The sequence below is a fragment of the Colletotrichum navitas genome (assembly GCF_030913465.1).
Source record: "Colletotrichum navitas strain CBS 125086 chromosome Unknown LY79scaffold_1, whole genome shotgun sequence".
NCBI lineage: Eukaryota > Fungi > Ascomycota > Sordariomycetes > Glomerellales > Glomerellaceae > Colletotrichum > Colletotrichum navitas.
The window spans coordinates 1088071-1108475 of NW_026850547.1; the positions used below are offsets into that span (position 1 = coordinate 1088071).

At 57.6% G+C, this 20405-nt stretch overlaps 7 protein-coding genes across 7 annotated transcripts; 3 read left to right on the plus strand and 4 right to left on the minus strand.

Moving 5' to 3' along the window:
- Nucleotides 1-306: 306 nt before the first annotated feature.
- LY79DRAFT_533033 (carbon-nitrogen hydrolase) lies at nt 307-3928 on the minus strand. Its single transcript, XM_060556334.1, has 13 exons — nt 3703-3928; nt 3559-3635; nt 3395-3472; nt 2878-3270; nt 2312-2821; nt 2182-2254; nt 1650-2125; nt 1578-1600; nt 1508-1521; nt 1250-1377; nt 899-1142; nt 793-840; nt 307-736 (listed from the first exon to the last, which is right to left on the minus strand). The coding sequence occupies exons 2-13, from the start codon at nt 3610-3612 to the stop codon at nt 609-611; spliced, it is 2169 nt and encodes a 722-aa protein (XP_060420754.1). The 5' UTR covers nt 3613-3635; nt 3703-3928; the 3' UTR covers nt 307-608.
- Nucleotides 3929-4303: 375 nt separating this feature from the next.
- Nucleotides 4304-6109, plus strand: LY79DRAFT_12430 (Pex12 amino terminal region-domain-containing protein). The gene has a single exon (XM_060550789.1). The coding sequence runs from the start codon at nt 4604-4606 to the stop codon at nt 5873-5875; it is 1272 nt and encodes a 423-aa protein (XP_060420755.1). The 5' UTR covers nt 4304-4603; the 3' UTR covers nt 5876-6109.
- A 662-nt stretch (nt 6110-6771) lies between these two features.
- Nucleotides 6772-8557, minus strand: LY79DRAFT_574609 (uncharacterized protein; the record flags this gene model as incomplete). Its single annotated transcript, XM_060559610.1, has 3 exons — nt 6772-7926; nt 8005-8127; nt 8537-8557. 3 exons carry the CDS (start codon nt 8555-8557, stop codon nt 6772-6774), a joined length of 1299 nt encoding a protein of 432 aa, XP_060420756.1.
- Nucleotides 8558-11134: 2577 nt separating this feature from the next.
- On the minus strand, nt 11135-12109 carry LY79DRAFT_533042 (uncharacterized protein). The gene has a single exon (XM_060556335.1). It carries the CDS (start codon nt 11956-11958, stop codon nt 11392-11394), a length of 567 nt encoding a protein of 188 aa, XP_060420757.1. The 5' UTR covers nt 11959-12109; the 3' UTR covers nt 11135-11391.
- A 1312-nt stretch (nt 12110-13421) lies between these two features.
- LY79DRAFT_12533 (uncharacterized protein) lies at nt 13422-14606 on the plus strand. The gene is made up of 2 exons (XM_060550801.1): nt 13422-13886; nt 13939-14606. Exons 1-2 carry the CDS (start codon nt 13682-13684, stop codon nt 14451-14453), a joined length of 720 nt encoding a protein of 239 aa, XP_060420758.1. The 5' UTR covers nt 13422-13681; the 3' UTR covers nt 14454-14606.
- LY79DRAFT_533054 (Alpha/Beta hydrolase protein) lies at nt 14297-15882 on the plus strand. Its single transcript, XM_060556336.1, has 3 exons — nt 14297-14318; nt 14475-15228; nt 15418-15882. The coding sequence occupies exons 2-3, from the start codon at nt 14768-14770 to the stop codon at nt 15593-15595; spliced, it is 639 nt and encodes a 212-aa protein (XP_060420759.1). The 5' UTR covers nt 14297-14318; nt 14475-14767; the 3' UTR covers nt 15596-15882.
- A 1083-nt stretch (nt 15883-16965) lies between these two features.
- On the minus strand, nt 16966-20399 carry LY79DRAFT_585789 (NF-X1 type zinc finger protein; the record flags this gene model as incomplete). The annotated part of the gene is made up of 3 exons (XM_060560542.1): nt 16966-18181; nt 18235-19890; nt 19945-20399. 3 exons carry the CDS (start codon nt 20397-20399, stop codon nt 16966-16968), a joined length of 3327 nt encoding a protein of 1108 aa, XP_060420760.1.
- Nucleotides 20400-20405: the final 6 nt, after the last annotated feature.

A 20405-nucleotide genomic window follows, 5' to 3' on the forward strand; every position in this document is an offset into this window, starting at 1 on the left:
ATCAGCAAAGACTGCAACATGGTGAAAATCAATAGACCAGCGCTTACACGGGGCAGCATCCATGGTAACTCTTATTCCTCAGGTCCTTGCGGACACCAGTGAACAAGATGGACGGGGAGAGTCCCTTTTCCTCTATACCGAGAAGACATCGACCGTCAATGCGACCCCTCTTTCGTGGCCGAGAAACCGATGAAGCAAACAAACATGCATATGTGAGTTAACGGCCAAACTTAACCTTCCCCCCCTATTGTAGCATCGCATTGGGGATATTGGGTCTTGCCGGCGAATGATAGCAGATAGATATGTCAATGAATGTGACATCTCATTCGTAAATGTGGGAGATGTCTAAGCCATCGCCTTCTCGTGGGCTATGTTGGCACCCATGCCCGCTGTCCTTAGCCTTGGCCTTGTCAATAACTCTACTGCAACGTGTCGAAGCCTCACGTAACATATGCCCTAGCCCGTTATCCAGAACAAGGAGAGGGGGAGGGTGAGACAATAGCACCATGTGAACACAGAGTGCCGATTTTATTTTGCTTCTATATCTTTCTTGACATCCCACTCCTCCATCAGGCACGTGCGGCGCGCCATGGCGGTTGGCGGGGTCTCTATGCGTTGGTCTTCGCCCTTCGCTTCTCAATCTTGGCGAGCTCCGCGTCAATCTTCTTGAAGCTCCAGCTCTTCCAGAAGGGGGGATACAGGAATGGGCGGAGGTCGAATCGGTTGTCGTCGGGTGCTGTTTCTGTGGTTAGCCGAGACACCATGGGAGTGGCAAAGGGTTTTTTGATTTACAGTAGTCGTTGCAGTGGAGGGCCGGCGTGAGTGTCGTCATCTTGTGTCCTGTTTCATAGTTAGGTCTTCCGCGGGGCAGCATATCCTGCATCCTCCGTTGACTCACTATTGATGGCGTAGAAGTGGAAGAACTTCTTGACCTTGTCCGCGGTCTGGCTGGGCTCATACGCCGGCGCGTCGTCCTCAGGTCCACGCTTGCGGTCGACACTCCATTCGTGAACGAGGCGCTGGAACATGCCGTACGGGCCCAGCTTATTGACTTTGCGTAGGCGGCCCATGATGGTCAGCTCCTGGTAGGTCATGCCCATGTCTACTTCATCGCTCTGCACGTATGTGTCCGAGATGGGCTCCTATATATGCTCGCGTTAGTGGATTTGTGCTTTTCCAGAGTCAAGGATGCATAGTTTGTGTCGCGGTCATCGCGCCTTAGCGTGGCGGAGACAGCAGGGTAACATACGAGCTCAGCAGTCGGAACTGCAGTCAGGAAGTCATGGAGACAGGGGATGTTAAAATCCTTCTCAGCCCAGGCGATGAAGCGCTTGAGGTCGGCCTTGTCGATGGAACCGATGGGGTTGATGTCGGCACCTAGAGCAGGTTAGCCCAGCCTCAATGTCAGCCATCTTCTCTGATGGCAGGGATTCGTTATGCCAGTATCGTTCTTATCCCGGCAGAGATGGGTGACTGGGTCTGCAGATTTTCCGGTATAATGACTTACTGGAGCAGTCATATCTGCGTCCTGATTAGCTCTTGTCTTCACACTACCCGTTCACCGTGGTGTTTCTCACTTGGTAAAATATCCTCTGAGGGACTGCGAAAGTCAGTAATGGCACAGGAGCAAATGGAGTCGGTAAACTCACCTCCCCGACGTTCGCGCTGCCCAAAACGAGCAGACCGCCGCCTCCAGGCCTGCCGCGGGCCGTGGGAAGAAGCTGCCCAAACTCGTACGCCGTGACCATGCGGATTCGCGCCTGGATGCACTGCAGCGTCAGGTTCTCCTGCTGCGTGCCGCCCTCGACCTTGAACCTAGGCTCGAAGTTGAGAGCGCTGACGGCGAGGCTCTTCTGCGCGTTGTAGACGTCGTCGATGTCGAGGTTGATGTGGTAGCTGCCGATGGCCTCGGCGAGGTCCTTGGCGCGCTGGCGCGTCTCGGCCGAGCTTTGCGTCTTCATGCCCATGTAGATGGTTGAGAAGATCTGGTTGCAGAGGGCCTGCGGGGTCTTGGGCAGGACGCCCTCGCCGTCGTACTTTGCGAGCCGCTTCACGTCTTCAATCACCTGGGCGTTACCCTCCTCAACGGCCTTGATAACGATGCGGCACATAGAGAAGACGATCGCTTCGGTGGGTTAGCGGTGTCTTGATCTCGGGGTGGCTATCTGGAGGGGGACTTGCTCGCTGTGGCGCAGGAGTCGATTCCTCCACTCAGGGGTACCAGGTAGCCCGCGGTGCCGGACCTTCGAAGGTACTAGTGAGGATACCGGAGTTAGCGAAGCAAGACGAGAGGGTTAGTCGAGTCTCTTACATCCCAGAGATAACAGCCAGCACAGAGAGCTATCTCTTCCTCGACGGAATAAAACTTTGGCTTGATAGGGGGGGAGGGAGTAATCATAATGTCGGCATCTTCGTCCTCGGAGCTGAGCTCAAAGGGGGTTTGGATCCTCTCGTACTTGGCGTCGGAACGCGCAGCCTGAAGACCACGAGAGATGGCTGACCGATAGGCCCTGACCTCCTCCAGATCGACGGTGGCAGTAATGACCTCAACATCGTTCAGACTGAACTGGGAGCCCTGGGCGACAACTTCGCCGTTGACGAGAATCATGGCAGAGCCGTCGTAGTAGAGTCTGTCGCCGTCGCAACCCTGTTGGTTGGCGTAGAGGTAGATGCCTCCGCACTTGCGGGTGGCCTCCGTGATGAGCTTGAGACGGGTATCGAGCTTCTGCAGGGTGAAGTGCGAGCCGCTGGAGTTGGTGATGATCTCCACGCCGTCGAGGCTCATGGCGATATGCGGAGCGTTCGGGGTGAACAACTCCTCCTGTTCACGAGTCAGCACCGACATGACGGAGGCTACCACGGCCCTCTGCAACTTACGCAAGTCTCGGCACCAAAGCACGTGTCGGGAGTCGAGACCACAGCATCGCCAAAGACGACATGTGTGGCGCCCTGAATCTCCTGGATGATGCGGGGCAAATGGTACTGTTCAGTCTGGCGCGGGTGCATCCAGGGGGTGAAGTGACGCATCTCGCGGTAGTTGCCGTCATTGGCGAGCCACATCTTGGGGCGGATCATGAGGATCTTGCCATCCAGGCAGAGAATACGGCAGTTGAAGCGCTGGTTGCGGTGCTGTACCGGCATGCCGATGTCGAGCAGGATGCCGTGGCAGGTCTCGTCGAGCAGGATCCGGCGCAGCATCTCGAAGCAGTGCAGGTAGAGGTCCTGCTCGAGAAGGTGATCCAGACATCCGTAGCCGCATATTTCTAGTTCCTGGGTTGGAGGTCAGCCGGGTTGATCACTTTACAGGAGCTCGCGTCCGAGTTGAATGGTTTGTGACCAGCCAGCTTCATTGCAACATGGTTGCAGATTCAAGGCAAGAGTTGGAAACACTCACAGGCCCAACGCGCAATCGTGCACCTGCAGCCTTTGCTTTCTGAATACTCTCAACAATGCGAGCAGCATTGCCTTCCCACTAAAGCAAAACCTGATTAGCATTTACCTCCCAGATATCTCAACGAACCCGTGGGGATAGCAGCGCTCGAGAAATGCGAGACTCACGTCCAAGGCCCATTGGTTCAGCGAGCAAGTCGCCACCGTAACGAGGTGCCCCATGTCGTGAGATGAGTTGTCCCACTCTGGCGACGAGTTAGACCAGTTTTCGTTGAACGCAGTTTGGCGAGCGACTTTTTGGCCGCAGCTCACAGTTAGGTTCAGAAAGCGGATCTGGATGCCCCTCGCGTGTAGTCGAGATAAGATTCAGTCGTTGGGACGAACAATGACTCATCCGAAAGAGAGAAAAAATTCGGACGAGCTGGAGAGTCCCAGTGGAAAACTAGGTATGGCACTCAGTCGCTCCTCAAAGTGTTGCTTCTTGGAGCTCTCTTCAGATGGTCGGAAGAGCCTTTCCTGTAACTCGGGGAAGTCTCGGACAGCTGGGAGGTTGAGACGTGAGCTCCAAGTGCGGAACCTCCAGCAAGTGTTGCAACCCCTCGTGCGCTATCGGATGTTAGTGTTTCCAGCCGACTGCGCAGTAACCTCTAACACCGATCATCTGTAAACACTTGGAACTCGCAGATCCTTATGGGCTTAATGAACATCAACACTACACGTTGAAAAAAATGAAAATAATTACCGATATGGAAGTATTGCTGTAAGAAGACATATCTTTCGTAGAATAGCAATTCGCAAACCGGCAGTAGACATGTCTTTCCAGGTGCAGTGATACATTATCGCCGCAACCCCTGCCCCCCCGCCATTGACCCTGGCACTTCGGCGCCAAGTCAGCACGTATGCTGGCATTTGCCGGCCGAGCTTCCCCCAAACTTACCCCGGCACTGGCGCCAGCACCTCCCAAAGCGCCTCGGCTCAAAGCTACCCAACTGCCAAAACTCCAACGACCCCGGCTTGGCAACCTCTCCCGCCGTTCACGATATCACGACGCCACGACCCTTCCCGACGACGAGACACAATAACCCCCTCACACCATCGAACCTCTCCCATGCGCGGCCCCTCCTCAATCGAGCATCTCGGCATCTGAATTCCTCCTGCCCATCCTCCGAAACCTCACCGCCCAGCGCGCAATGCGCACGAGCAACCTTCCAAAATGACATCCGAATCATCACCATCACCACCACAACCCTCCGCCTCCTCCTCCTCCTCCTCCTCCTCAAAGCATCCGACCCTCCCTTCGTCACCGTACCCCTACGCTTACGCTCCGGATATCATCCGCGCCCACCAGAAGGACGCCTACTACAAGGGCCACCTCTCCAACACATTGACCTCCCTCCACCGCCTCCTCCTCGGCGCCCGCTCAGCCCACGCCTCCGCGCCCCTCCACCGCCTCGTCGCCGACACCCTCTATCTCGGCCTCACCACCCTCCCCGGGAACCGCACCCTCGGCGAGGAGTACTGCGACCTCGTCCAGCTCCACGTCGGCGCCAACGACAACGACGACCCTGCTGGCGCCCTCCCGACCCTGCCCCGCCGCGCCGCCTACATCGCCACCTCAGTCCTCCTCCCCTACCTGCTCGGCCGTCTCCTCCCCGCCGCCCGCGCCCGACTGCGCGCCGCCCTCGAGCGCGCCATCGGCCCCGCCGCGAAGCCGAGCGACGCCTCGTCCGCGCCCGCGTCCACATTCGCGTCGACGCGGAAGATCCTCGCCGCCTACCTCCTCGCGAACCTCCCCTCCCTCACCTCCGCCGCGCCCCTCCACGCCGCCACCCTCGCCGTCTTCTACTTCACCGGCACCTACTACGAGCTCGCCAAGCGCGTCCTCGGTCTGCGCTACGTCTTCACCCGCCGTGTCCCCGACTCCCCCGACCGCGCCGGCTACGAGGTCCTCGGTGTCCTCCTGGTCGCCCAGCTCGCCGTCCAGTCCTACCTGCACATCCGCGCCACCATCTCCGACCTCTCCTCTCAGGTCTCCGCCGCCCGCGTTGCTGCCGCATCCCGCTCCCACGCGGGCGGCCTCTCCCACGTCGACGTCTCCCTTGACGCCAACGCCTACGCCGCCAACACCAGCGTCCTCCTCGCCTCGGAGGCGACGGCGGCGGCGGCGGCGGGCGGCGCCGGCGCCGGGACCAGCAAGGTCGACATCGCCGCCGTGACGCACACCCCCGTCGCCGCCTCCGCCTCCGACGGCACCCTCGGCGCGAGGTTCGACCTCGAGAACGCCGGGGTCATGGCGTACATCGCGGGTGCCGCGCAACGCAAGTGCACGCTGTGCCTGGAGGAGCTCAAAGACCCGTCGGCGACGCAGTGCGGGCACGTCTTCTGCTGGACGTGCATCGGGGACTGGGTCCGCGAGAAGCCCGAGTGCCCGCTCTGTAGGAGAGAGGCCATGGTGCAGCATATCCTGCCGCTGCGCGCCGCGTAGCTGGGCCCGGTCGGTCGGTCGGTAGGTAGTGATGGCTACTTTGCACAACGCGGTGATTGGGCATCATGTATTATGACTACATTGGCTTCTGCGATGGCTGTGCCAGGACATGGCGTATGATCGGCCATCCGTAATTGAGCTGGGAAGAGTGTGGGCGTGGGCGGCATTTGTATAAAGCAAGTATCTATTCAACACAGCTTGGGTGCAGGGTTGGGCGTTTCTTTCTTTCTTTCACAAATGACTCAAACGACATCTGCGCGTCGGATTTGTAGGTAGGTCGGAAAGTGATGTATATATATATCATAGAACAGAGGAGCTACACACTTTCTCTCACTCATTCCTACCTCGACTAACCTTGCCCCTCTGTCCAAGTGCTAGTAGATAATGCAACACGAAAATAGGTATCGGTCGAACGCTCTTACTCAGCACAGACAAGATTCAAAGAAAGGCAACTCCATCTCGCCGTCCCATGCCACGCCCATATGGCTCAATGAAAGCTCAAAGACCAGCTAGGAGCATGTGGTTGTGGGTGGATAAAAGACGAAATCGGGGTCGAGGACGGGAAAATAAGTTTGAAACAAAAAATGCATCAACTCAGATCAGAGTAAACCCGACCTTGCCGGTCAAACCCCCGCCAGTTCTCCCTCGGCCTGTTTCCCTCCAGGCTTCTGATGGCTCTAATCCATCATGTAGGTATCATGTGCCAAAGTGCATTCGAGCATTAGCATGGGAATATGAAATGAAGATAAAAAAGAAAGAAAAAAACCGCTCGAACTCCGTATCCTGTATGAGTTTCAACACCCCCATTGACCTTGTCCGACCTGGACAATGACCGGACAGCCTGATCGCCTCGCTACACTCAAAATCACGACGGGTTTGTGTATACAAGACAGGGCTCAGGCCGTGAAGAGGACAATCTCCCCACGATCGTTGCGCCTGAGACGCAGCGACCGCCATAGCTCCTTCTCCTCCGAAAGCTTGCCAAGGCTATCCTCGGACTCGGAGCGCTCGCGGTGGAAGCGCTTAAGGGCCTTGTTCATGCTGCAGCCGCGCTCGCTCTCAGGGCCCTTGTTGATGAAGGACAGGAAGAGGTCGGCGCGGGGGCGGTAGACGATCATCTGTCCTTCGCCATCGGCGTTCTCGCCCTTCTTGCTGTCGCGAGAGCCCGGGCGGTACTCAATCAGCTTGGGGGGCTTCTCGCTGTCGGTCCGGTGGTGGCGGGAGTGCTTCTTGGTGGACGACGAGACCTTACGCTTCTTGGTCTTGGTCTTGGTCTTGGTGCTGTTCATGTTCAGCAGACCGAGGAGGTTGTTGCCAATGCCGTTCTCCTTCTTCTGCTTCGAGCTCTTGGTCTTTTTGAGCGGGCTGGTCAGGCCTGGGTCGGCGACGTCGCCGCCGGAATAGTCGGGCGAAGGCGGGAAGACGGGACGCATCAAAGTTTTGAGGCCGCCGGTCAAGCCCGAGTGAGCCAAGGCGGGAGGGGCGTCAACCATCATCTGGTCAGTGTCAACGTGAAGGCGCTTTCGTTTCTTGTCTTTCTTCTCGCTGCCATCTTTTCTCCTCCGCTCGTGCTTCGGGGCAGGGGTCTCGTAACCCATGGGGATCGGTCCGGTGCCATATTGCACGAGAGCGTGGCGGTCCTCGTCGATCATTGCACCGTCGTCATCCAAGTAGGCTTCGGCATCGTACTCGTAGCGTACAAGCTGTGTTTCCTCGTTTGGTTCCTTGGGTCCCAGAGTAGACGCATTGGGTGTTGCAGACGGATCGAGGAAGTCAAAGACGTTGACGTTGCCCTCGTTGGCCGAGGGGGGTGTTGGGGCCTCAGGGAGGAGCTCGGCGGGCGAGTTGCCGTTGTCGCTGGCCTCGTACGGGAAGGATTCGAACTCGGCGTCGGGGACCTCTTCGACGTATGCGTGTTGAGCCATGGCGCCGTATTGGTGAACGGGGGCGGCCTGAGGCTGGTTGTTGTTTGTCTTATTCTTCTTGTTGCTGTGGTTGTTCTTTTCCTTGTATAGAGCGCCTTGATACTTTTGGGCCTCGCTCATACAGCTCTGTCACCGGGTTAGCATAAGAAAAGACCAAACAGCGACCATCACAGCCAACGGATTGAACGGGCCGGTATAACTTACGGTATGGGATCGATACTCAGTGCCAGGAAAGTATACCATGCAATCAATGCAGGTAAAGGTGGCGCCTCGGCAACGGTTCCTGTGGGGATCGAGCTTCTTCTTGGTCAAGACATCACCACACGACTGGCAGAGTAAGACGGGTCAGTTATGTTGCGCAGGAAATGATCAAGAGATTATTGGATTCTGCGTGTTCGAAGAGGGGTGTATAGTATAGTATGGTCTGGGAGGCGAGGGAGGAACGGGACGAGACACTGGCTATTAAAGACGGCATCCAGGGGGGAAGAAAGGTGGGAGGGGGGTTTGGTTCTGTTGCTGGAGGGGTGTGGGTGTGTCCGTGATGTCTTGCAATGGGTAGGTGTGTGTGGTGTAAGGATGTGATGTCAGGCCCCCGAGTTTATAATAAGACGACATGGGGATCATCGGGGGTGCTGCAGACGGGGGAATACAGAGAAGAAGGAAAGGGGACCCTGGGTTGAGGGGGGGAGGGGGGCATGGGGAAAAGCGGCGGGAAAAAGAGAGGGCGAGGGCTTACCTCACACGAGAAGGATACCATGGTGAAGGGAGCGACGCTGTATGATGATGCGCTGTCCTTGGAATGGGATCTTATTGGGCGCGGACGTTGGGCAGAGAACGGACTCTGACTGGGTCGCGGTATTTAACGGAAGTGAAAGGGAGGGCGACGACGATAATGGGAGGCGAAGAGGGAGGGTGAGCGTCGCTGCTGTTGGGCTGGCGTATACAATTATGTCGGTATGCAGAATGCAGTCGCCTGACTGGGCCGGGCTGGTGGGCTCGGGGGATCGTCGAGAAGTGGACTGCGAAATGCAAGCCGGGTCGTGCCTTGTACCAAGGGAGGGGACAGGGCCAGCTGGGACGACGAGAACTTTGGGGGCTTTTGGGGAAGCGTAGTTTGAGATGTTAGCAGTCGGTAGCGGCTGTGCCAGAGACTAGCGGGATTGATGGACACTGCCCCGAGGTGGTGTGCTCGACGGCTGATTGTGCGTGTGGGATAGAGTATGAGAGAGGGAGAGCGGGTCGCAGTTTGGCAGCGGTAAAAGGAACCAAGACTACTATGGGATGACAAGATGAGACGAGGAACTCTCTGCGCAGCCGGGGAGCACAAAACCAATGATGCCAAAGGGTTGTTCAGCTCTGAGATATCAGGGGCTCCTCTCCGTGTTGGTTTCGCGTCTCGAATAACGGAAGTGTGCCGTAGATCTCTAATGTTGGAATACCTTATTCGGAAGGGCCCAAGGGGGCGTCTCTGACAGGGGGGGTGAGAGGTTGCGTTTCGCGCTTCAGGTTTGTGTGGGAAACGGAAGAGAGTTGCGAGGCCCTGTACGAAGTAGGGGGGAAGGGAAGCAAGCTACTGAGGGCGGCAGCGCAGGAACGCGGCACAATTACTGTTTGTCCTAGACGGGAAAGCGGATTGTGACCGGGTCACAAAGGCACTGCAGGATGTTGCAGCGGAGGAGCGACTAATAAGACGCGGAATTCCAGAATCTCGTGGCTTGATAGAAAGCCGAGGGGAGTCTGGGGGCTGGATTGAGTCCGAACGTGGATGTGAGCGTGAGCGTGGGCGTGTTGCGAATAGATGGCGAAGCGACTTGGAGAAACTGGTGGCGGGCGTGTCGAAATCGAGGGGCAATAGCGCGCCAAAGGCTTATTATGGCCAAGGAAGGGGCGATTGGCCGTGCTGAGGATTGTTGGACTAATGAATGATGAGATTACTCTGGTGTTATCTCGTCCGAACCGGGCAGCTTCTTGCGTGTGCCGAACAGCTGGATCCAAAGTTTACGTCGATGAGAACTTGGGAAGGGAGAGAGGGTAGGAAAAAAATTAAGGAGATGAGCAGTGGTTGTGGTTGAGGTGAAGGAGAAGCTGCCTTGTAAATTCTACTAAGCAAACAAAGTGGAATCGGGCGAAACTTTTCGCATCGATTTTTTTTTTTCCCAATGTTTTTTTTCTTTCTTCTTTTTCCCTTTCTTCTTGTCGTTTCGCTCTTCTGGCCCCTCCCTCTCCGTTTCTCACCTCTGTTTTCTTACCGCGTGGGGGCCTGGAAACTGGAGTGTGCATCTCAGTCGGGCAGCTTGACATGTCGCTCCTAAACTCACACCCCCGATCCATCGTTCACAGGCGGTATCCCAGGGAAACCAAGGTCATTCAGCAGCATATAATGGTCTCGATTGGTTTAATGAGTCTGAATCCGAGCGGCACTCCTATATGATTGGCTGAATACCACATGGAGTCGAATCTCGCGTTAGCCAATTGTCGCCTAGAGAGTGAGAACGGTGGGGGTGGCTGCATCCCGTCCGCCTCACTCCTGTCGTCGGCGGGAAGACGGACGGTGGGCGGGAGCTATGGAAACGTCCTTTCGCACAATGCGATGCGGACCGTAACCATCTTTCTCCGTCTCTCTATCTTGCCGTGTGTCGGCGCAGCCCCTAAATGCATGACCCCCAATCGCACAATGCGCTTCACCTGTGTTGGCCATTCTGCAGTAGTAGATCGTCCCCGCGCTTCGCTCGTATCTCCCCAAGGCAAGGCCGAGTGGAAATGGGGAGAGGAGCTGGTGCAAAGCTAGAGCCGTGGTGGTCTCGTTGCGGTGCCGCATGTCCCCAGCCGTCGTCCGCTAGCGACTGGAACCTAGCTGTTTTGGCTGCTAGTGCTGCCCCGTCCCCAGCGTAGGCACTTTGGCTTTAATGCCTGCTCTTCCTTACCTCAGGGACAGTGCCTATGCATCGCCGTCCGTTCGAGTGCGCGAACATGCATGGACCACGGCATGGCCGATACGGTAACATGGGGCCGACCCGGTGAGGGTCCACGATCTCGGGCGGCAGGTCGATGGAAGTGGCCGGCCATTCGTCTTCCCATTCCGTTCTACCGCGGTTTCATAGGAAAGAGACGAGAACCCCCTTGCTTGGCCGACAGGAGTCAAGGGAGGTAGACGAAGAAGACAGCGACGGGTTCTTCACCTTCTGTTCTGGGGCTCGAAAGCTTCCGTCTCTGCTTCGAAAACTGGGGCCATGTGCCGATGCCTTTGTCCTCGCGCATCCCGACTTCAACCACTCTTACACGACTCTCCTGGGGGACAAGGTACAGCCAAGGCCATGCAACACCACCAGATCAGGGGGGGCTAGGCGAGGCCAAACGATAGGTTGCAGTTCCTGCCCCTATCCGTGATGGACATCGCCGCGAATCACAACAGATAATGACGATGGTCCCAAAGGCATGGAACGGCTGCTGCCGCCGTGTTGGGCCTCGATCTTGCCCGCGTCCAGCTTCGGGCGCCCGTCACATTGTTTTCGGTGATGTTGATTGGCGGACTGCATGACAGCCCCATTTGGTAATGCATCGCCAATTTGCGTAAGACGGCGAAGGAAGTCTTCAGCACCGCCGCCGCCGCATCCTTCCAAGGCGCGCGTCTAAGTTGACGAGTGATCCAACTACCGACGTTACGTTGGTGGTGTGGACGATGTTGGGACTGCCCTTGTTGCGCATAGAGCATGGACTAGAATAGACCGGGGAGCTGTTCCTGATCCCACTCATCAGAGAGTCTGTGGCTCTGCTGGTTACTAGCTGTATGTATGCCTCGCCCTTTGGCTTGGGGGGGAAAGGTGCATAAGTTCGCTGAGGGTCCTTCGTCGTTGCCATTTCGTCCTTTTCCGTTTTCTCCCTTGCCTGTGCTTTGCGTTGGCGTCTGGACACACACGTCCCTTTGCCCCCCTCACCCGGACGGCTGGCCCCCAGCGTTGGTGACGAACAGACGCAGGAAATTGGATCATGTGATGATGGTATTGGAGGGTATTGGAGGGGGCCGCTGATATCTGATATGGGGATGTTGAATGACCTGCGAAGCAGGTTTGCTTTGCAGGCGAGATAATACCATGGCAGCGAATTGGACGGTTGGCGACAAACGCTGCCACCGTTGGAAAAAACGACGGTGTCATTCATTGATAGCTATTGGAGCTATTCTTACAGCTAGTACAATTTCGAACATTACTCAAACCGGGCCAAGATGACAACCTTGAGCCCCTTGCCGGTTGGTACCTTGCCCAAAGTAAACTGTAATTTTTTGTTTTTGGGGGCGTCTTTCATTGCCTTGTCTTGCTTTGGGTACCTTGGGGACTTAAAGCCAGCGACTGGGATGAATGTCTCCGCTGGTGTGGACAAAAGGTCGGCTCAACAGCATTAGTCTCAGCCATGCAACGTCTTGAATGTCGTCAAACCACAACCTGGATGGGAGCGCCGGCTCTCCGTCGTCGCTCTTCCCCATTTGCCCAATCGTTAGTTCCCGCTAGATCAGCCCACGGCGTTCCTCCAGGCCCGAAATTAGCAACTGGGGATGGAGGTATTCGTGAATCACACCTCCCTAGGTACCTTATCTACCTACCTAGGCAGGGACTTACAGACAGGTAGGTAACTACCACCATGCATACCTACATGCTATAGGGAAGGCACTCAACTCCCCTCACCAGGTCTCACGCTTGGCAGCCCCCTTCCCTGTCACGACGCGGCGCCTTTGGAAAGAGCGAGTGAGCGAGCGACCTTGGGACTTGCATGTCCATTGCCCGTTCATCTCTCCCGAATCAGGCCAAGATGCACACAGCTGAACAGTTGTATACAACAAGACGGAATGTGCTTTTCTCGTAGACGCACTATACCTACAGTACTAGGTCAAAAGTCTGGCTACAGCAATAAGAATAACCCAAAGAAGAGTTGAAGGGGGGACCCAGTAATAGGTAGCTGGAGGTCACTCCATAGTTTGACCTAGTACTGTACCTACCTACTACCTACCTACCTACCTATCTAGGCACACAACATCGTGGCAAGCCTCGATTCTTGGTTGTTCTAAGCAAGCGTTGCCTTGATAACACAAACGTCGGCCAATAAACCACCACCGGCATTGCCGCCATCCTGATTACAGGGTTGTTTATTGCTTCATGCGAGGCGCGTTTTGCAAACAGGCGCAATGAAACCACACGCAACCACCAACGCGTCTCTGCTCGTGACGTAGCGGAACCGTGCCAGCCAACCAGCTGTCCCCAGTCGGCATCAGAAACTCGAGGGCCGATCTTTGCATTCATGCTTGGGGCAGGCTCACCCGCCCATCGCTTCCTTTCCTTTCGTATGTGCGGCTTCCTCCTCCTCCACATTTCATTGCCGATCGCATACGGATAGACCTCCTCGTATGCTCATCTTCCTACCGCTCTCAGCATCCGCCACCCGGAAACGCCATCTGGTGAGTGGACTGCGAAGCAGCCCTGTGCGAGCAACCGAGATATCAGATCATCTGCCGCATCGACACGCCTCGGAAGTCTCCCTTGGGCCCAGTTTCAGAGCGCTTTCCGGCCTCATCCCGCGTCCTGGACAGATCATCATCTGCACTGACGCTGCAACCACCTCTTTGACAGTGGTCGGTAAACGATCATCGGCCATCCGCCCATCAATTCCGGCCGCACGGCTGCCGAATCCCGTCTCAGGGTGATTTCCTTCTGACCTGCATCATGTGGCCCTGCCAAGCATAAAAAACATACCAACGCCGTCCGTCTTCTGCTGTTGATGCTCCTGTCCATGTTGGGGTTTAGGGCCGGTGTTAACTCTATCAACTTTCGCGACTGGCCGCAAACCGAAACAAGTCACCTCGCACAGGACGTAGGTCAAGACTGCTGAGCGTATGCAGCTCAAGCCGTACCCAACTCGAGAGCACATAACACGCTACGATTCCTGGCGCCCTGGGTTTGTCTTCGTCGGTAACTCTTCTTTGTCGGCGTACAGATACAGGGTCACCCACAGATACAAGTCTGCTGCAGGCCTAACCCTGCTTCGTCGTTCGTTCTGCCCACGTCTGTCGCACCGCCAGTCAGGTGTGCTACTACCAGGTATTACCCCCAGGCCCCCAAACGCCCTCACCGGGGCTTAACACCGCCGCAGTACCCGCCTGGATCCAATTTGCCCTCCGGGGTACCTGCGTCCAGCTAGCATCGGCCGCGCTGTCCAGCGCCTTCGCGAGCAAGGCTCCGCTCTCGCTCCAGGATCGGTTCTGCACCGCTTTCCTCGCTTCGAGCCTTGCCTTCCCCATCAAACAGGTCGGACCCCATTTCCCCTCGAGTGCGCTCCAGCACCCACCACACCGAAATATAATCGCTCTTCCACCCTTTCCCCTTCAGTCCCCGGCCTGGCGACTCGCCTTTCTTCCCGCGATGTCCGCTTCCACCTCTTCTTCGTCGTCTTCCAGCAGTTACTTCGAGCAGACGGCCTCTATGCTCAGTACTGTTGGCGCGTACATGCGGCTTCCAGCCATAGCCTCGACGGTATGGCCATTCCCGCCTCCTCGTCCTATGGACAGCCTGTCTTCTCACACAGATACTTTAATTTTCCTGTCTGCTACCCCTCCTCTCGAGCATTCGCCCAAGACCATGGCCCAACCGCCTTCTTTAGTGGTCTAGGCTAACATCTTCACTACCTAGGGCATCGCGGCTGTCTTGACTACCCTCCTTTACTTCAAGCAAAAGTAGGTCCGCTCCCAAGTCCAGGTGACCGCGGTCCCCACCCACATGGCTAACCTAACGGTGCGCCCTGCAGGGCTCTAATCTACCCCTCGCAGATACCTGCCAACTCTCGAACGGACGTCCCAAGACCCTCGCAGTATGGCATTAAGGATTTCGAGGAACTGGTCATACCCACAAATGATGGAGAGAAGCTGTCGGCATTCTACATTCGGGGCCCGCGCGGCGGGAACAACTCCAACGTCACCATCCTCATGTTCCATGGAAATGCCGGCAACATTGGCCACCGCCTGCCCATTGCCCGCATGCTTATAAACTTTATCGGATGCAACGTCTTCATGCTCGAGTATCGCGGCTACGGCTTATCGACCGGAGAGCCCGACGAATCTGGCCTTTTTATAGACGCGCAAACCGCCCTCAACTACCTCCGCTCTCGCGCAGAGACGAGCAAGCACAAGCTGATTATCTACGGACAAAGTCTGGGCGGTGCCGTCAGTATCAAGCTGGTCGCAAAAAACCAAAAGGACGGGGATATCGCCGGGCTGATCTTGGAGAACACCTTCCTCTCCATGCGCAAACTGATCCCCTCCGTTTTACCACCGGCTAAGTACTTGACTCTTCTGTGTCATCAGGTGTGGCCGAGTGAATCGCTCATACCCACCATCACGTCCGTGCCGATCCTGTTTCTTTCGGGGTTGCAGGACGAGATGATACCGTGAGTGCAGCGCACCCCTCATTCCCCGTTCTCCACCACCCATATGATGATCTAAAGTCACCACCCACAAAATATGAGCCTTTCGGGGCGCTTGATTTGAACTCACGACACGAGTCTGATATGGTTTTCTCTACCCCGGTTATTTGTGTGTCTCACTTGTTGCCTTTTTGGGACTGACGCCCGTCATAGACCCCGTCACATGCGCCAACTTTACGAGCTCTCTGCAGCGCCCACGAAAATTTGGAAGCCCCTGCCCGCGGGGGACCACAACTCGAGCATGCTGGAGGAGGGCTATTTCGAGGCCATTTCAGACTTCCTCGAGAATGTCGCCGGCGTCACAAGCAAGGAGGAGAAGCAGCGCCTTTAGGAGGGGTTCGTGGAAGCCGAAGAACTGTTCGAGAGGCACGTGGCGCAGATACTAGAGGAAGAGGCGGACCAGGAATCCGTCTTCACTGCCATGTCCAGGCTACTACACTGTCGGAGCCCGCCTCTCCGGCCGGCTGAAGACGGGTCTATCCGGAGTTGGCAACGGTGAGGCAGAGGGACAGAAACACGAGAGCTGGAAACGGTCATGACGACAGGCGCTCTCCTCGAACCTGCCAACCACGTCTTTGTTCCAGTCAAGAATGATACCCCCCCCCCCCCCCCCCCTCCGCTTCCTTCGTGGATCGGGATGTGACAACATATTGTATACGCAGCATAAACATAATGAAGCAATGAGTACAACCACTGAGGCCCTTCCAACAGCAGAGTGCGTGATGTGAGGCGAGGCCTGAATGTCGACAGCACCCGAAAGCAAACGGTACACTTGAACGGGGTCGGCGGGGAGGACCAAGACAGGGGATACCGGGCGGCGCATGGCCCTTCTGGTCATTTCCGACAGAGACGGCCTAGCTCGCCGGCCACGACGCTGATGGACGAAAAACCCGAGAGACTCACCACTCTTTGCCCTCCCAACCTCGTTTTCATGATCGTCGGGCGAGTCAACAGAAGGAAGGTAGGTACATGGTGCTGAGGGCGAGGGCCGGCGGACGGACGCGGGGGGGGGGGGGGGGGGGGCGGCCGTAACGGCATTGTCGTCTACCGGGACGGGAAGACAGGGGCTACCCTTGGGCGCATCCCGACGGGGGAGCCCCTCCCGCCTTCGCGGATTCCTCCCTCCCCTCGTGATCGCGTTGTGACGTGGCAGAGACGGATGCTTCGTCTACGGATGTCGGGGCGCTGAGTTGTGCGAGACGTCGCCGGGGTTCGTGGGGGAGAGTGCAAGAGCGGGCGGCGGGAGGTTGTCACGGGGGGCCGGGATGTGGACGGTGCCGACGATATGTTTGTTGTCGGGCTTGGACGTGGCGTCACGGCATTGTAGAAGATGGACAATGGTTCATTTCTCTTCTTGGTTATTGTTTTTTAAAAATACGGTTTTATAATTTTGTCATTCTATTCTATTCTATTCTTTTCTTTTTGTTGTCCACCTGCTGGTAATCCGTTTACTCCTGCGGCTCTTGAGGCTCTCATCACATCCAATCGCTAGGCCATACACTTTTCCTATACAGGATTCCATCTGCATGTGTCTCTTACTCGCGGGACTAAAGGCCTCGGCCACCATATCATTATCCCCGTCGTCGAGAGGTGGGTGTGGAGAAGCAAGGCGATGATGCAGCCCGGGCATGTATCTCCCCTGCTCGCACATCGTGGGTGAACAACTTCCTTGGCCGAGTGACATCCATACCACACGTCGCCTCACTCGTCGCTGTCGGCGGCGGCTTCCCAGTCGTCCGCGACAGAGTCCTCGACAACCTTCTTCCTCGCCAGCCTCGAGAAGCTGACGAAGCCGCTGGCGGGGCGCGCGTCCACGGCAGGCTTGGGCGCAAGGTTCCTACGCGGCGCCGCGGCGCGGCCGACGACGGCGTTCCACCCACCGCTGCCGCCGTCGCCCGAGGACTCGCGGCGGAGAACGTTGAGGCTCGCATCGGCGTGGACCATGGTCACGCCGGCGGCAATGCCTTCCTTGGTCGCGGTTCGTGCGACGAGGGGCTTCAGTGACGCGAGGCTAGCCTCGACGGCCGAAGGCGTCGTACCCCACGACGTAACAGGGACGGCGCGGATGAGGATCTCCTCCGAGGGGAGGAAGGAGGTCTTGAAAGAGAGGGTATTGTGGGCTTTCAGGTGGCTGGCGAGGGCGGACTCGACCTCGTCGATCGTCAGGCCGAAGCGCGGCGCTGCGAGCAGGAGGGCGTTGAAGGGTTCCAGCGCAGAGGCGGTGGCAGCCGACGAAGACGCTGCTGCGGCCGAGGCGGCTGATTTGGCGGCGTCGCTGCGGATCTTGACGCACTGCGCCAACGTCTTCTTGGGTGCCGAGACGAAGCGCGGCGTCTTGAATATGGAGACGTGACGGTGCGGCTCCGGGTCCTGGCTCTCCGAGTCGAAGCCAAAGTCCTCGGCGAGGGCGTGCAGGAAGGCGCGCTGGAAGGACGGCATGGGCTTGAAGCGAAGGCGCTTCTCCGAGGGCTCCGAGGCGAAGACGCGGAACTCGCGCTCCTGGTTCTGCGCCCAGGTGGAGGAGAGCTCGCGGAAGAGCTTGAGGGTCGTGTCCGAGTAGGGGATGTGGTCGTCCGTGTGGTCCGGATCGACGTTGAGCGCGACGGCGAGGCGCTGGTTGCGCTGGAGGCGGAGGCACTCGTCGTCGCACTTGAGAACGTCGCGTTCCGGAGTCGGGTTGGTCTTGGTCGCGAGGCACTTCACCTCCTTCTTGCGGTGCTGGCAGTCGCAGGTAATAAAAGTCTTGCCCTGGCAAGGCCGATCCTCCTTGCATGGATAGGGGGCATGGCAGGCGTCCTGGCACGAGTGGTCACAGGATTTGCGCGTCTTGCCGCAGGGCTGGGCGCAGTGAGAACCAGGGATATCGACATCCTCGCATTCGCCTGGGCGATGGCACTCCTTCCTGCAGGTGTGGGTGCTAGAGTCTGGTCAGTATGTGTCGGTTCCTGGTGTGATGTCCAGATAGCTTACCCGCACTTGAGCTTCTTGCCGCAAGGGAGACCACAACGGACCTCCTCCAACCAGCACGGTCTATTCTTCATCCTCTGCTTGCCGCAAATGCAGGCCTTCTCCACGAGGAAAGGACACTTGGGGCAGGGAACGTCGTCGGGGTGGCAGTTGTGCTTCACCGTGGGGTGGCCGCAAGGCGGTGCTCTCCTGCAGTCGAAGCGGCACTCAGGGGGTCGGGTGCCGCAAGGCTGGGGGGGTTGCAGGACGGTTCTGCCGCACGCGCAGCTGATCTCTTCGAAGACAGCCTCAAGACAGCTCGGGCATGGCCCAGAGTGGCAGATCTGAGAGCACTGATGGGTCCCGCACTTCAACGTCCTTCCGCAGACGCGGAGGCAGATATGTTCGGCTTCGACCTCGTCAGAAGCCTGTTGCTGTCTGTGCTTCTTCCGCGCGGCTTGTCTCTCGATGGCCTTCTTCTCCCCGGAGCAGCAGCGCTCGCCGCACTTGTGGCGGCCGCAGTTGAGCTGGGCCTGGCAGACTCTCATGCACATGGGCGTGGCGATCTCGCCCTGGTGACACAGGGAAGAGCTCACGGTTCGGCCACATCGGCAGGAGATATCCGCCTTCTGGAAGCAGGGGCTGCAGGGGCCGGTGTGGCATGTGTCGATGCATTTGTGGCCGCACAACAAGGTCTTGTCGCACGTCTTCTTGCAGTGAGGAATCTTGTCCTCACAGGATTGCCTCGGCCGATCGAGAAGCTCATCCAGAGGCGTCTTACCGCAAGGACAGTTCAAAACCACATCCGGGGCCGATGGACAATGAGCTGGTATCTCGTCCTGGGGATGGCAAGCCTTCTCGCACTTGTGGAGACCGCAATCGTACTCCCTTTCACAGGTCGCGCCGCAGTCGAAAGATCCGTCGAACCAGCTGCCCTCGGAGACGTCTTCGGCGTCAGAGCTGGACACCTGCCCATAGTTGAATGACATCTGGAGGTCGCCGCGGCGGTCGCATGAGATTTCCTTATGTTCCTTTCCGCAGTAGCATCTTGCCTGCACGGGAAGTTCGCAGTTGCCGCACAGGCCAGGATGGCATGGGGCAGAGCAAAAGTGCTCGCCGCATGGCAGCAGGTCTTCGCAGATCTCCTTGCAGCTCCACCCATTGCCATAATCGGTCTCGCTGCATCGCTTCGTCACCTCATGCTTGCCGCAGAAGCAGGACTGCGTCGGTCCCATCAATGTGCATGGCGGACATGGGCCAGCGTGGCATTCAAGGGAGCATGGGTGAGGGCATGTCGCTCTGGGCTTCGAGCATGTCTGTCCGCAAGAGTGAGGAGGCAAGCCAGGGACGTTTCGAGGGCTGATATCCTTGCCGCACCAGCAATGGTAAGACGATGGCTCCTCGGTCAAACTGGAGTTGCAACCCGGGCAGCGCCAAGACCGTGTGTCGTCATCCTTCTTCAGCTGACTATTGAACCACTTCTTGACACACGTCAAGTGCAAAACTGTCCAACATAGCCCGCAGGACCACACTCGAGATGGCCGTAGCACTTCACTCGAACAGATGACGCACTCATACTGTCCGTTACTGATGTCCTCATGAATCCGCGTTGGCAAGTCTGCAGCCGCAGACTTTGGCGCCAGCGGATATTGAGGCTTCTTCTGCTTCGGGGCTTGCCTGCTGTAGTTCGTTTAGCCTCTGTGAACACAATTGTGTGGAAGAATATGAACAAACCCTCTTTGGACGACGGGCTGCCCAGGGACGAAGTCTGGAGCATCCGCACTCATTCCAGGCCCCTCTGATCCGTCCGCATTGGTGTTTGCTGTCAAACTACCGCCGAACGTCCTCTGGGTTCCGGGAACAGCCCCACCACGCACGGCACCGCCAAGTCGGCCGCCTCGACTACCACCGCCGCCGCCGCCGCCACGGCCTCTGCCCCTTCTCCCTGAGCTGAATGATGGGGTCTCCGACGGGTTTACCGGCGCGGTTTCGAGGGCTGATGCTGGCTGATCTTGGTTCTGAGGCTGGGGGGCAGAGTTCCTACCGCCACCCCGCCGACCACCACGAGCATTGCCTCTTTCGCCTCTCCCTCTTCCTGACCTGCCTCTCCGGCCAGGCTGAGAACCTCCTCTGGCCGACGAATTAGTTTGAGTCTGCGTCTGCGTCTGCGCCGATGCACCTTCAGACATGGCGGC